This window comes from Nicotiana attenuata, unplaced genomic scaffold (genome assembly GCF_001879085.1).
Source record: "Nicotiana attenuata strain UT unplaced genomic scaffold, NIATTr2, whole genome shotgun sequence".
In the NCBI taxonomy this organism is placed as follows: Eukaryota; Viridiplantae; Streptophyta; class Magnoliopsida; order Solanales; family Solanaceae; genus Nicotiana; species Nicotiana attenuata.
In genome coordinates this window covers 14,510-26,039 of record NW_017677429.1, presented here as the reverse complement: position 1 = coordinate 26,039, position 11,530 = coordinate 14,510, and the positions used below count along the sequence as shown (strand labels likewise).

The following is an 11,530-nucleotide window of genomic DNA, read 5'->3' as shown; positions in this document are numbered from 1 at the left end:
CTTAACACAAAAAAAGGGGGTGGGGGTGGGGGTGGGGGTAACTGCCTAAAAAGGTAGGGTCCCCCGGGAGATAGAAGCGACCCTATATATAAAGAACGACAATGGTTCGCCTACCTGAGAAACCAACGACTTTGCCGCAAGTCCCGAGGTGGTACCCGATCTCGAGGACCTCCATCAAAGGAAAGTTAGGCCCTAAAAAGCTAACGCCCTTATTGCCAATCCCGAGGTGGTACCCGACCTCGAGGATCTCCGTCAAAAGAAGTTAGGCTCCAGAAAGCCGACGATATCATCGCCAGTCCCGAGGTGGTTCCCAACCTCGAGGGCCTCCATAAGGAAGAAGTTATGCTCCAATAAGCCGGTGTCATCGTTGCAAGTCCCGAGATGGTACCCAACCTCGAGGACCTCCGCCAAAAGGGAGTTAAGCTCCGCAGAAACAAACATTTAAACCCCACCCACATGGTCTTGACCACGGGGTACCATCTATGTTTCGATGAAACCTCGTTTGTGATCTGTTTAGAACTCCTCAGAGCTATCTGCGCTAAGTTCAAAACAGATCTCCGGGTGGCTCAGGTTTGAACGAACCCCGCTCAGAGACTGCCCTCAAGAGCTCAAAAGCGGACCTTATTTTAGGGCCCCGAGCTAATTTCCTCTCAAAGATTACTGCAGGATCTAAGTGATAAGTCACGGTTTCAAGGCTCGAGGTATTATTTTCATATAACTCAAAGTGAGGGTCCCGATGGTCCGAGTCTATCGGATCAATTCAAGCTTGGTCCGGGAACAACAGAGGGTTCCGAGGGGTGTCGTTTTTATCGATCGAAGGCCAAAAAGAATACTCGCGCTCGGGTTAGATATTGACGATAGTCGATAGAGTCATACATTCAGAATCTCCGCAAATGTAAAGGAATATAGCAAGCATCAAAGACAAAAGTTGAGAAAATATCCTTATATTCATGAATGCTCGATTACAACAGCCCGCAAGGGGTCCTTACATATGATTACAAAAGCCCACAAGGGTCCTTAGACAGAAACAAAGAAGAAAAAAGGTATACATATAGTAAAAGCCTAGAAGCCTGATCTACTCTCGAAGGTTCATCTCCGGTAGCAGCGTCTCCGAGCGCTACCTCCTCGAACGTGCATCCTCGACGGTATACCTTCGACCGCCACCTCCTCTAGGTTCCTATCTCAATCCCATAGAATAATATCTCCGAGGGAGAAGATGAAGAAGAGGAAAGGCGGAAGATAAAGAAGAGGAAGGTAATGCGGAAGAGGCAGAAAAAGGAGACATAGCCTGCCGAAGCCAAAGGTTGAAGATTCGGCGGGCGTCAACCCTACTTGCACGGCCGCTCCGAGTCCACATTCTAGGACATCGTGCTGTGCAAGATCAGCGGCCGGTTGTGCCATTTTATCCCTTGGGAAAAAACCTGAGGGATAAAGTACCACACCAGGCTAGGGTAGGAGAGTGAGCAGCGGTGTATAGTCCGAACACTCTCCTGAGCAGCGGTGTAGAGTCCAAACGACTTTTTAAGTCGGAAGAACTCGGCCACCCATGTATCATCACCTCGGGCCAATAACGACGGCAATAGCAGTCGTAACAACAACAACAACAACAACAGCGACAGGACGATATAGTCTCGTTTGACAAGGGGAAGCTCAGGCAGAAGGTCATCGCGCAGCATGTAAAAATGCTGCCATACGACCTTAAGGCCGTGAATCCCAAACATGGTGGTTAACAATGGAAGAAAATGGTGATGAGAAAAGAATGGATAGATGTTGAAGACACTTGAGTGAGAAGATAGCACCGGAAAGCTCCCATTTATAGGGGGAGATAGTATGGCCAGTAACACCATCAATGCCTTTAAAAGACGGATCGGCAGGCGCAATCAATGCGCCATCGAAAAATGAGTCGACGACAATATTATGTTCTTGAAGAATGGGATCGGCAGCGCATTGAATGACGCTGAAAAGACAAGTCTATGGGGGATGCCCCGGTTATCGTGAAGGTTGGAGTCATAAGTATGATGTCGTCAATGTGATGTCATCACGGGAAGTTCGAAGAGTCGGATGTCAAGGTCGTTTCTCATCGTTCATCTCTAAGAAACGCGGGGACTATCTGCATACGGCGAAATTGGAGGGTCCAATTTCTCGTCATTTAAGGCATTTCAGAAGATCATCTCGAAGCCTCGAGGCTACAAAGCTATGGCCGAGTCTCCTCCCTTGGGGTTCGTCGACACCCGACCTAGGGACAGTGGTGACCACGATCGTGGTAGAGAAAGGGAAGTTCCCAAGGCGCACGGCTAGGAATGACAACGCCTAGCCGGTCTACACTAAACCCGAATCAGGATGTCATGTCTAGTTGTCCCATCTCCATATCTTTGCAATTGATGCATTTTGTACTATGTTGGGATTCTCCTTCTATGTAAAGGGGATCCTTACCATTTTTGTAAGGCCTGTTGCTCCAATTACTCCACACGAAATATAGAAGAACATTCTCTTTTCTCTCTAACATATTCTCCTGATATTACTGCTTTCGTTTATTATATTCATACTTGTCCTTCATTTATTGCTTATCATTGGCTATAAAAAGCTTTCGTTGATTATCTTACAACTGTTAGCCCTACCCCGAATGCCCTTAATAGCTCGAGGCCCGAGCCCTGGAATCGACCTCGGGGTCCCGTATCGGTCAGCCCGAGGCCCCGATTGGCTAGCTCACCGGTTTGGTTATAACTCTATTTTAGCTCGCGTTTCGTCTCTAAACTTCATACACGTAGCATCATCTGCTTAAACAACTAGCATAAAAATAGATCACGTATTTTTAGAGTCCCATCAACAAATTTAATTGTTATTACCATTTTCACGGTAAACAAGTCTATTACTTTTCACCAGCACGACAGCAATGTATGTAGTAACATTGTCCGCGAAGCATTAAACAAATAGGAAGAAACTTGTTTGTTTTGCTGAAATTTCAAGCATAGTTTCCCAAAAAATAGTAGGAGAACCACCATTTTATTTGTTTTTATCTTTTTCATCAAATAATAGGTATGCTAAATTTTAAGCTCTAATTAAGGGTACAATTTATACAGTCATGAACTTCAAAAGGAAAAAGGATGTGCCATATTTCCATACCTTATAAGCTAGATATTTGTCTTAATTAATAGCTATTGTGTTTGTGCTTATTAGAATTAGAAAGTTAAATATGTTGTTCCAATATTATGGAAAGTTCGTTGACATTATGGCCAATTTGTGTAATGTGTAGATTTATATAACGATCAAATTCAACTTAGTTTTCATGACATGTTATCTTACACAAATAGAACTTAGAACATGTGTATCTTATAAATATTATAGTAATTTAAAGAAGTTATTGAAAAGCTTTTCAAAGTAAAAACAAATACATTTAGATTGAAAAATACCTGAGAAGCACAATAATAAAAAAAGGAATCATTCAATCATTGGGAAACACCATAAATGGATAAAAGTGTAAAACATTTAGTTGGATAACCCCAAAATTCAGCGGACATATATGCAACTAAGTGGGCGTTTGGACATAAGAATTGTAAAATTTCGAAAAAAATGATCTTTTTTTCAAGTGAAATGATATTTGAAAATCAGAGTTGTTTTTGGGCACGAATAATATTTTGGGTTATTTTTAAATTTTTGTGAGTGATTTGAAATAAAAATTTTGAAAAATAGCTTTTTGGAGTTTTTTCAAAATTTTGAAATTCATCTTCAAATGAAAATTCAGAAAAAAAATATTTAAAAAAAATCTTTTTTTTTGGGCCAAACGGGACCTAAAATATACTCCCTCCGTTACGTGTATCTTATAAATATTATAGTCAATTTAGATGAGCTAGTTTGACTCAGTACAAAGTTTAAGAAAAAAAGAATATTTTTGAAACTTGTGTTGACAGTGGTACCAGCTCTTTTAAAGAGCTAAAGGCGGCGATACATTTCACATAAGATGGAAGTGAAATAACCTAGTTTCACTTTGTTATTAGCCTAGTTTCTAGAAGCCTCAAAGGTTAATTATGTAATTACACATATCTCAGTTAGTGGTAGATAGGTCGGTTAGTTAGGCATTTTACTTTCATTTTTCATCACTTTGCTTTGTATATAAAAGGTATTGTACAGTACATTACAAGATAAGAGAAAATTGGGATTTTCCCTCCATATCAGTCGGTTATTTTTCTATCAAACTAACATGGTATCAGAGCTTGTGCTCGATCCACTACTGGATTGTTCCAGAAAATTCTGCTGAGTCTTCTGTGACTCAGCGACTGCCCTTTCTCATTTTCGTCTTCGTTTTTTTTGGTTTTGTTTCTGAAATTTTGGACGCCATTGATGGAGGAAGAAAATTCTTTTGCACAGAGATTGATTGTAGTAGAGAGCTCCCATCCTCTCTACTTGAGTCCTTCCGATAATCCTGGGACAAATCTGGTATTCTCTCCCTTCGATGGATCTGGATATGCAGATTGGAGAAAATCTATGTTAATTTCATTGTCAGCTAAGAATAAACTAGGGTTCATTAATGGAAAAATTACAAAACCTAGAGATGATTCACCTTATTTGGATATATGGACTAGATGTAATGACATGGTAATGGCATGGTTGCTCAATTCATTGACAAAAGGGATACGATCCAGTGTATTACACTCCAAATCTGCAAGAGAGATATGGAAGCAACTTGAGGACATGTATGGACAATCTGATATTGCACAACTTTTTAGCTTGCAAAAGAGACTTTTAGAGACTCTACAAGGTTCACATGATATAGCTTCATATTTCAATAGTATGAATGCAATTTGGGATGAATTAGAGGCATTAGAAGCAAGGGTTTCATGTACTTGTGTTGAGTGTGTTTGTGACGCAAAACAGAAAAATAAGGAACTTGATGATAGACAGAAATTAGTGCAGTTTTTAATGGGACTTAATGAAACCTATACTACCTGTAGAGGGAACATTATGATGATGTATCCCACACCAAGCATTGATAAGGCCTACTCACTTCTTCTTCAAGAGGAAAGACAAAGATCAATACAGCCTTTGGTTTCTTCTCCTTTAGAGTCCAGTTCCTTTAATGCTTCTGCACAAAAGATGGGAAACTACTTAGGGCAAAGAAAATCAAATTTCACTACATATCCTGGTAATGGAAACAAGTTTGGTATGCATAAAGGAAATGAGAAAAACAATCTTTTCTGCACATATTGCCAAAAACCAGGTCATACAGTTGAGAGATGCTTTAAAATTCATGGTTATCCAACAAATTTCAAACCTAACAAGCCCAGAAGGTTTCAAAATCAGCATACTGTACAGAGTAATGCAGTGTGTACTGAAGGAGAGCATTACAGTAATCAAGGAATGACATAACAGAACTCATCTTTTGGACAGCATGTTTCACAAGGAAATCAGAATATGAACAATGAATTTCCTAATGTTCAAAGTCAAAACAGTGGTTTTCCTAATATGCAAGGACCTTATGGTGCTAATAATGTGCCCAGTGTTGTGGGAATCAGTCAGGAACAGTATTCACAATTGCTGGATATTCTACAACAGGTTAAAATTGGTCAGCAGGCTGCTTCAAGTTCTGAGGTCAATGTAACTGCCAACTGTGCTGGTATTGCCCCCATTTTACCCTCCTATCTTTCTGATAACTCTTTTGTGCACTCATGGATCCTTGATTCAGGTGCTTCTGAACATATGACCTTTGACAAGACAATTTTATTTGATATATTACCCCTTTCACAACCAATAACAGTTAACCTTCCTAATTCCTACAAAATCAAGGTAACACATGCAGGAAAAGTGATTTTATTTCCAGACATGACCTTGAATAGAGTCTTATATGTTCCTTCTTTCAAATTCAACTTACTATCAGTACATCAATTTTGCTATCAATTTAGTTGTGATCTGACCTTTAGTGCATTCTTATGCTCTCTGCAGGGCCCTTCTTTGAGGAAGGTCTTGGGTCTTGGTAAACTTAGTAATGGACTTTACATCCTCCAGTCACTCCATCATACTCCTACTGGACTGTCATCTGCTAAGACAGAAGTTTCTGCTTCCTTTACTGAATGTATTAATAGTAATTCTACTCTTCCACCTGCTTCCATTGTTTCATGTCACAATGTATGTCATATTAGATTGGGTCACATGCCTATCTCTAGTATGAAAAACATTCAGTGTTTACCTCATGCTGCTTTTAATAAAGATTCCTTCCCTTGTACTGTTTGCCCTTTAGCAAGACAACACAAATTGCCTTTTCCATCTAGTTCCATTACTTCTTCTCATGTTTTTGATCTTATCCACATTGATACTTGGGGACCCTATAAGACTCCTCCTCATGATGGTTTTAGATACTTTCTTACAATTGTTGATGACTTTAGTAGGGGTACTTGGACTTATCTTTTGAGCACTAAGGGCAATGCTTTCACCATTCTTCAGTCTTTTATTTCAATGGTTGAAAGACAGTTCAATACTAAAGTTAAGAAGGTTAGATCTGACAATGCTTTGGAACTTGGTTCTAGCATTGTTGCTACTGCATATTTCCTCTCTAAAGGTATCCTTCACCAAACTAGTTGTGTAGCCACTCCCCAACAGAATGGGGTTGTGGAAAGGAAACATAGGCATCTGTTGGAAGTTTGTAGAGCCCTTTTGTTTCAGTCTCACCTTCCTATAGCCTATTTGGGGGAATGTCTTCTTACTGCCACATTCCTCATTAACAGATATCCTACCAAACTTCTACACTATAAGACTCCTTTTGAGGTTCTTTTTCATAAATCCCCAGATTATTCCTTCCTTAGGTGCTTTGGATGTCTTTGTTTTTCTTCCACTCTTTCACATAATAGGGGGAAATTGGATCCAAGGGCAGTAGCATGTGTTTTTCTGGGCTATCCTTTTGGCAAAAAGGGGTACAAATTGTTGAACCTACAAACTAAAAAAATCTTCATTTCTAGAGATGTAATCTTTCATGAATCTACTTACCCTTTTGCCTCATCTTCCCCTATTGCCACTCCTATTTTCTCTCAGTCTATTCCATCAGTTGCTGATTACTCACCTATTACCATCTCTGTTCCATCTATTCCTTCCATCTCTAGTCCTGAATCTGCTCCTATTTCCACCAATAATTCTCCCATTCCTACCACTCATTTTCCTAGTTCTTCTGCTACTTCTACCTCTCATCCTACCTCTTCTTCTATCTCCAGTCCTGCCCCTATGATATTGGAACCTGCCTTGTGCAGGTCACTCAGGGAGCATAAACCTCCTTCTTATCTTTCTGACTATATTTGTAGTGCTGTTTATTTGACTGATGTGTCCACTACTTGTTTTCTCAATCCTATTTCTCCCAACACTTTTTCTTTCATAGCTCTCACTCCTTCTAACCAAGGTCTCCTAAATTCTGTTTCCACCATATAAGAACCTACTTCTTATTCATAGGCTGTTATGCATCCTGGTTGGCAGGAAGCTATGGCCAAGGAAATTGATGCACTACTAGGCAATGAAACCTGGGATGTAGTCCCTCTCCCACCTGGTAAGAAGGCACTTTCCAGCAAATGGGTTTATAAAGTCAAGCTTAAGTCTGATGGTACAGTAGAAAGACTAAAGGCTCGTTTGGTCATTCGTGGTGATATTCAAAGGGAAGGGATAGACTTCAACGAAACTTTTTCTCCCGTTGTTAAGATGACTACTATCAGATGCATTTTGGCTATTGCAATTAAACGTGGCTGGGGTTTATATCAGCTGGACGTTAATAACGCGTTTTTACATGGTGATTTATTTGAAGAGGTCTACATGAAATTCCCTGCTGGTGTCCCCTCTCCTTCCCCTAACATGGTTTGTCGTCTTAAAAAGTCCCTTTATGGTTTACGTCAAGCATCACGCCAGTGGTATGCTCGTTTGACGGTTGCTCTGAATTTCAAGGGTTTTTCTCACTCGCTCAATGACTATTCTCTGTTTTACAAGAGGTCAGGGGATTCAGTTTCTTTAGTCGTAGTGTATGTTGATGACATTCTCCTCACAAGTAACAATTTACAGGAGTTGACAGACCTCAAAAATTTTTCCTAGATACTGAGTTCAAAATAAAAGATTTGGGGAACTTATCTTTCTTTCTGGGCATGGAAGTCCCGAGGGAGCCTCAAGGCTTGATTTTGAGTCAACGTAAATTTGCCCTTGAGCTCTTGGATGAGTTTGACTGTGCTGGCCTTAGCCCTGTTTCATCTCCTTTTGACCCCTCTTCTAAGCTTTTCTCTGGTGTTGGTGAACCCCTTTCTGACCCTACTCTTTATCGTCGCCTCCTTGGTAAACTCAATTTTTTGACCCACACCCGCCCGGATCTTTCCTTTGCCGTTCAACATCTTTCCCAATATATGCAGGACCCTCGTCTCCCTCATTTTTCCGCTGCCAAACACTGTCTTCGTTATATTCTCAATGATCCTGGTCTGGGTCTCTTTCTTACTGCTTCTTCTTCTCTCGATCTTCTTGCTTTTTGTGACTCCGACTGGGGCTCTTGCCCAGATTCTCGTCGCTCCGTTAGTGGCTTTTATATCAGTCTGGGTGGTAGCCCTGTCTCGTGGAAGTCCAAGAAACAACCTTCCGTTTCTTTATCCTCCGCCGAGGTTGAGTATCGCTCCATGAGGCGTGTGGTTGCTGAGCTTACATGGCTTGTTCGCCTCTTGGATGACCTTTCTGTTTCTCCTTCTCTTCCTGTTCCTCTTTTTTCTGACAGTCAAGCTGCCATTCACATCGCCAAAAATCCCGTTTTTCATGAACGGACCAAGCATGTGGAACTCGATTGCCATTTTGTTCGGCAACAGTTCCAAGCCGGTCTCATTTCTCTATCTTTTGTTCCCACTCACTCCCAATTAGCCGATCTCTTCACGAAACCTCTTCCTGGTCCTCAACATCGTTCTATCCTTGGCAAGTTGGGGGTTTTGTCTTCACCCTCCAACTTGAGGGGGGTGTTGACAGTGGTACCAGCTCTTCTAAAGAGCTAAAGGCGGCGATACATTTCACAGAAGATGGAAGTGAAATAACCTAGTTTCACTTTGTTATTACCCTAGTTTCTAGAAGCCTCCAAGGTTAATTATGTAATTACACATATCTCAGTTAGTGGTAGATAGGTCGGTTAGTTAGGCATTTTACTTTCATTTTTTCATCACTTTGCTTTGTATATAAAAGGTATTGTACAGTACATTACAAGAGAAGAGAAAATTGGGATTTTCCCTCCATATCAGTCGGTTATTTTTCTCTCAAACTAACAAAAACCTGGGCAGCTATTGATTTTTCCTTGGCATTCTCAATAGTCCAGTGTTGGTATTGGTTCCACGCAATTGGAATTGGTGCATTCTTCTTTCCCCGTAATAGAACCCTGTCGTATATCTTCCTTGAGAGTCTACATTGGATAAAGAGGTGTTCTTTTGTCTCATTGTGTTCTTGTGTAACGATCCGACTGGTCGTTTTGCCTTCTAGAACCCCGTTCCCCTAAATAAGATTTTCCGTACTTGCTTTAACTGATTTGTAACTTGCGGGGATAGTTGGTTCGGAATTTGAAAGAGTTTGGACCGAAATCGGAACACTTAGTTCCTTAAGGTTGGCTTAAAAGGCCAAGTTTGACTTTGGTCAACATTTTTAGTAAACGGACCCGGACTTATGTTTTGACGGTCCCGGAGGGTCCGTAGGAAAATATGGGACTTGGGCGTATGCCCGGAATCGAATTCCGAGGTCCTTAGCCCGAGTAATGAATTTTTAGTTAAAAAATTGTTAAAGTGAAATTCTAAGGATTTAAAGAATTGAATAATGGTTGATCATGTTGGTATCGGGCCGTATGTTGGTTCCGGAGCCCGGTACAAGTCCAATATAATATTTATGTCTTGTCTGTGAAATTTGGTGAGAAACGAGATTGATTTGACGTGATTCGGACGTCCTGTTGTAAAAATAGGAAATTTGAGTGTTCTTAAGGATTTCATGCGTTTCAGAGTTGAATTCGTAGTTTTAGATGTTATTTCGGCGATTTGATCGCTCGAGCAAGTTTGTACAATGTTGTTGGACTTGTGTGGGTGTTCGGAGTGGAGCCCCGAGGGCTCGGGTGAGTTTCGGGCATGGGTTAGGGGTGAAAAACACCCCAATTTTCTGGTGTTTCTGGGCAGTGTTGCAGGTCTCGCAAATGTGAGGAAATGTTCGCAATTGCGAACCTCGCATTTGCGAGGAAATCATCGCATTTGCGATGAAGCCAGGCTGGGGCAGTTGTCGCATTTGCGACATTTACCTCGCATTTGCGAACCCAGCAGGGTCCGTATTTGCGACCCCTGTATCGCATTTGCGATCAAGGCAGGAGGGGGGCCAGTTTGCAATTGCGATGCTTTTGTCGCAATTGCGACTTCGCATTTGCGAACCTGATGTCGCAAATGCGACATAAGAGGCCTGGACACAGCTTTTAAAAACGGGACTTAGGCCATTTATTTCATTTCATCTCTACACTTGGGCGATTCGGGAGCTTTCAAAGAGGGGATTTCAACCTAGCATTGTGAGGTAAGTTATTTCTACTTAATGTGAGTTTAATACTTGGGTTTGGGTAGATTAACGCACAAAAATTAGTAAAAATTTATGGGATTTGAGTAAAACCTAGGGTTTTGATAAAAGCAAGATTTAACCATGAAATTTGTTATGGGATGAAGTAGAAATTATATATTATTGATCCTTAGGCTATGGGTAACAACTTTCTTCAAACAATTTTCGGAATCCGGGCACGTGGGCCCGGGGTCGAATTTTAGGAATCTTGTAATTTGGATTGGGGAATCACCCTAGTGGTTGGCATATAAACCTTTAAGCTTATATTTATTGGTTTCTACGCTATTTGGATAGTTTTGGAGTGTTTGGCACCAAATTGAGGGTTTGGGCTTAAGCTTGGACCGGAAAGTACGCTTTGGAGCGAGGTGAGTCTCCTTTCTAACCTTGTAAGAGGGAATTGTCCCCATAGGTGAAATAATTGGATAATTTGCCACTAAATGCGGGGCTACATACGCACTAGGTGACGAGAGTCCGTGCGTAGTCACTAATATGCGTAAGTCCGGGTAGTCTAGAACCCAAAAGCATGCTTTATGTGATATTCTTGTAACTTTATGATCAATTTGGATTTCTTAAATCATGTTGAATGTGGTAAATGAATTTATAAAGAGGAACTTCATTTCCTTGGCCTTTTAAAGAGAAATTGACATTCTTTGAATAATTGCTTCCTGATATGTCCTTGTCTGACTGTTTGTTGTGTTTAATTATATTTGACTGCGTCGCACGTATGATTCGCGAGCGGGGTAATAGATGCATCTATGGTTCGCGCCGTTCGGCCCTCAGTGCATACTTTATTTTTATGTTGGATCTGGCCGTACGACCTCGGCACTATTTGTGCATGCTTCTTGCTCGGTATTTTTGCGTGAGTTGAACTTTGTTAAATGCCCTGAAATGAAAATGGCTAATTGCGAACTTATCTAGGAAAGGACCTATCACTTCATGCTATGAACTGTTATTTATTTGTGACATCCATGCT

At 41.0% G+C, this 11,530-nt stretch overlaps 2 protein-coding genes across 2 annotated transcripts; both read left to right on the top strand.

Moving 5' to 3' along the window:
• Positions 1–4,338: 4,338 nt before the first annotated feature.
• On the top strand, positions 4,339–5,364 carry LOC109221405. Its single transcript, XM_019385890.1, has one exon. It carries the CDS (start codon positions 4,339–4,341, stop codon positions 5,362–5,364), a length of 1,026 nt encoding a protein of 341 aa, XP_019241435.1.
• Positions 5,365–8,105: 2,741 nt separating this feature from the next.
• LOC109221403 (uncharacterized mitochondrial protein AtMg00810-like) lies at positions 8,106–8,984 on the top strand. The gene has a single exon (XM_019385889.1). It carries the CDS (start codon positions 8,106–8,108, stop codon positions 8,982–8,984), a length of 879 nt encoding a protein of 292 aa, XP_019241434.1.
• Positions 8,985–11,530: the final 2,546 nt, after the last annotated feature.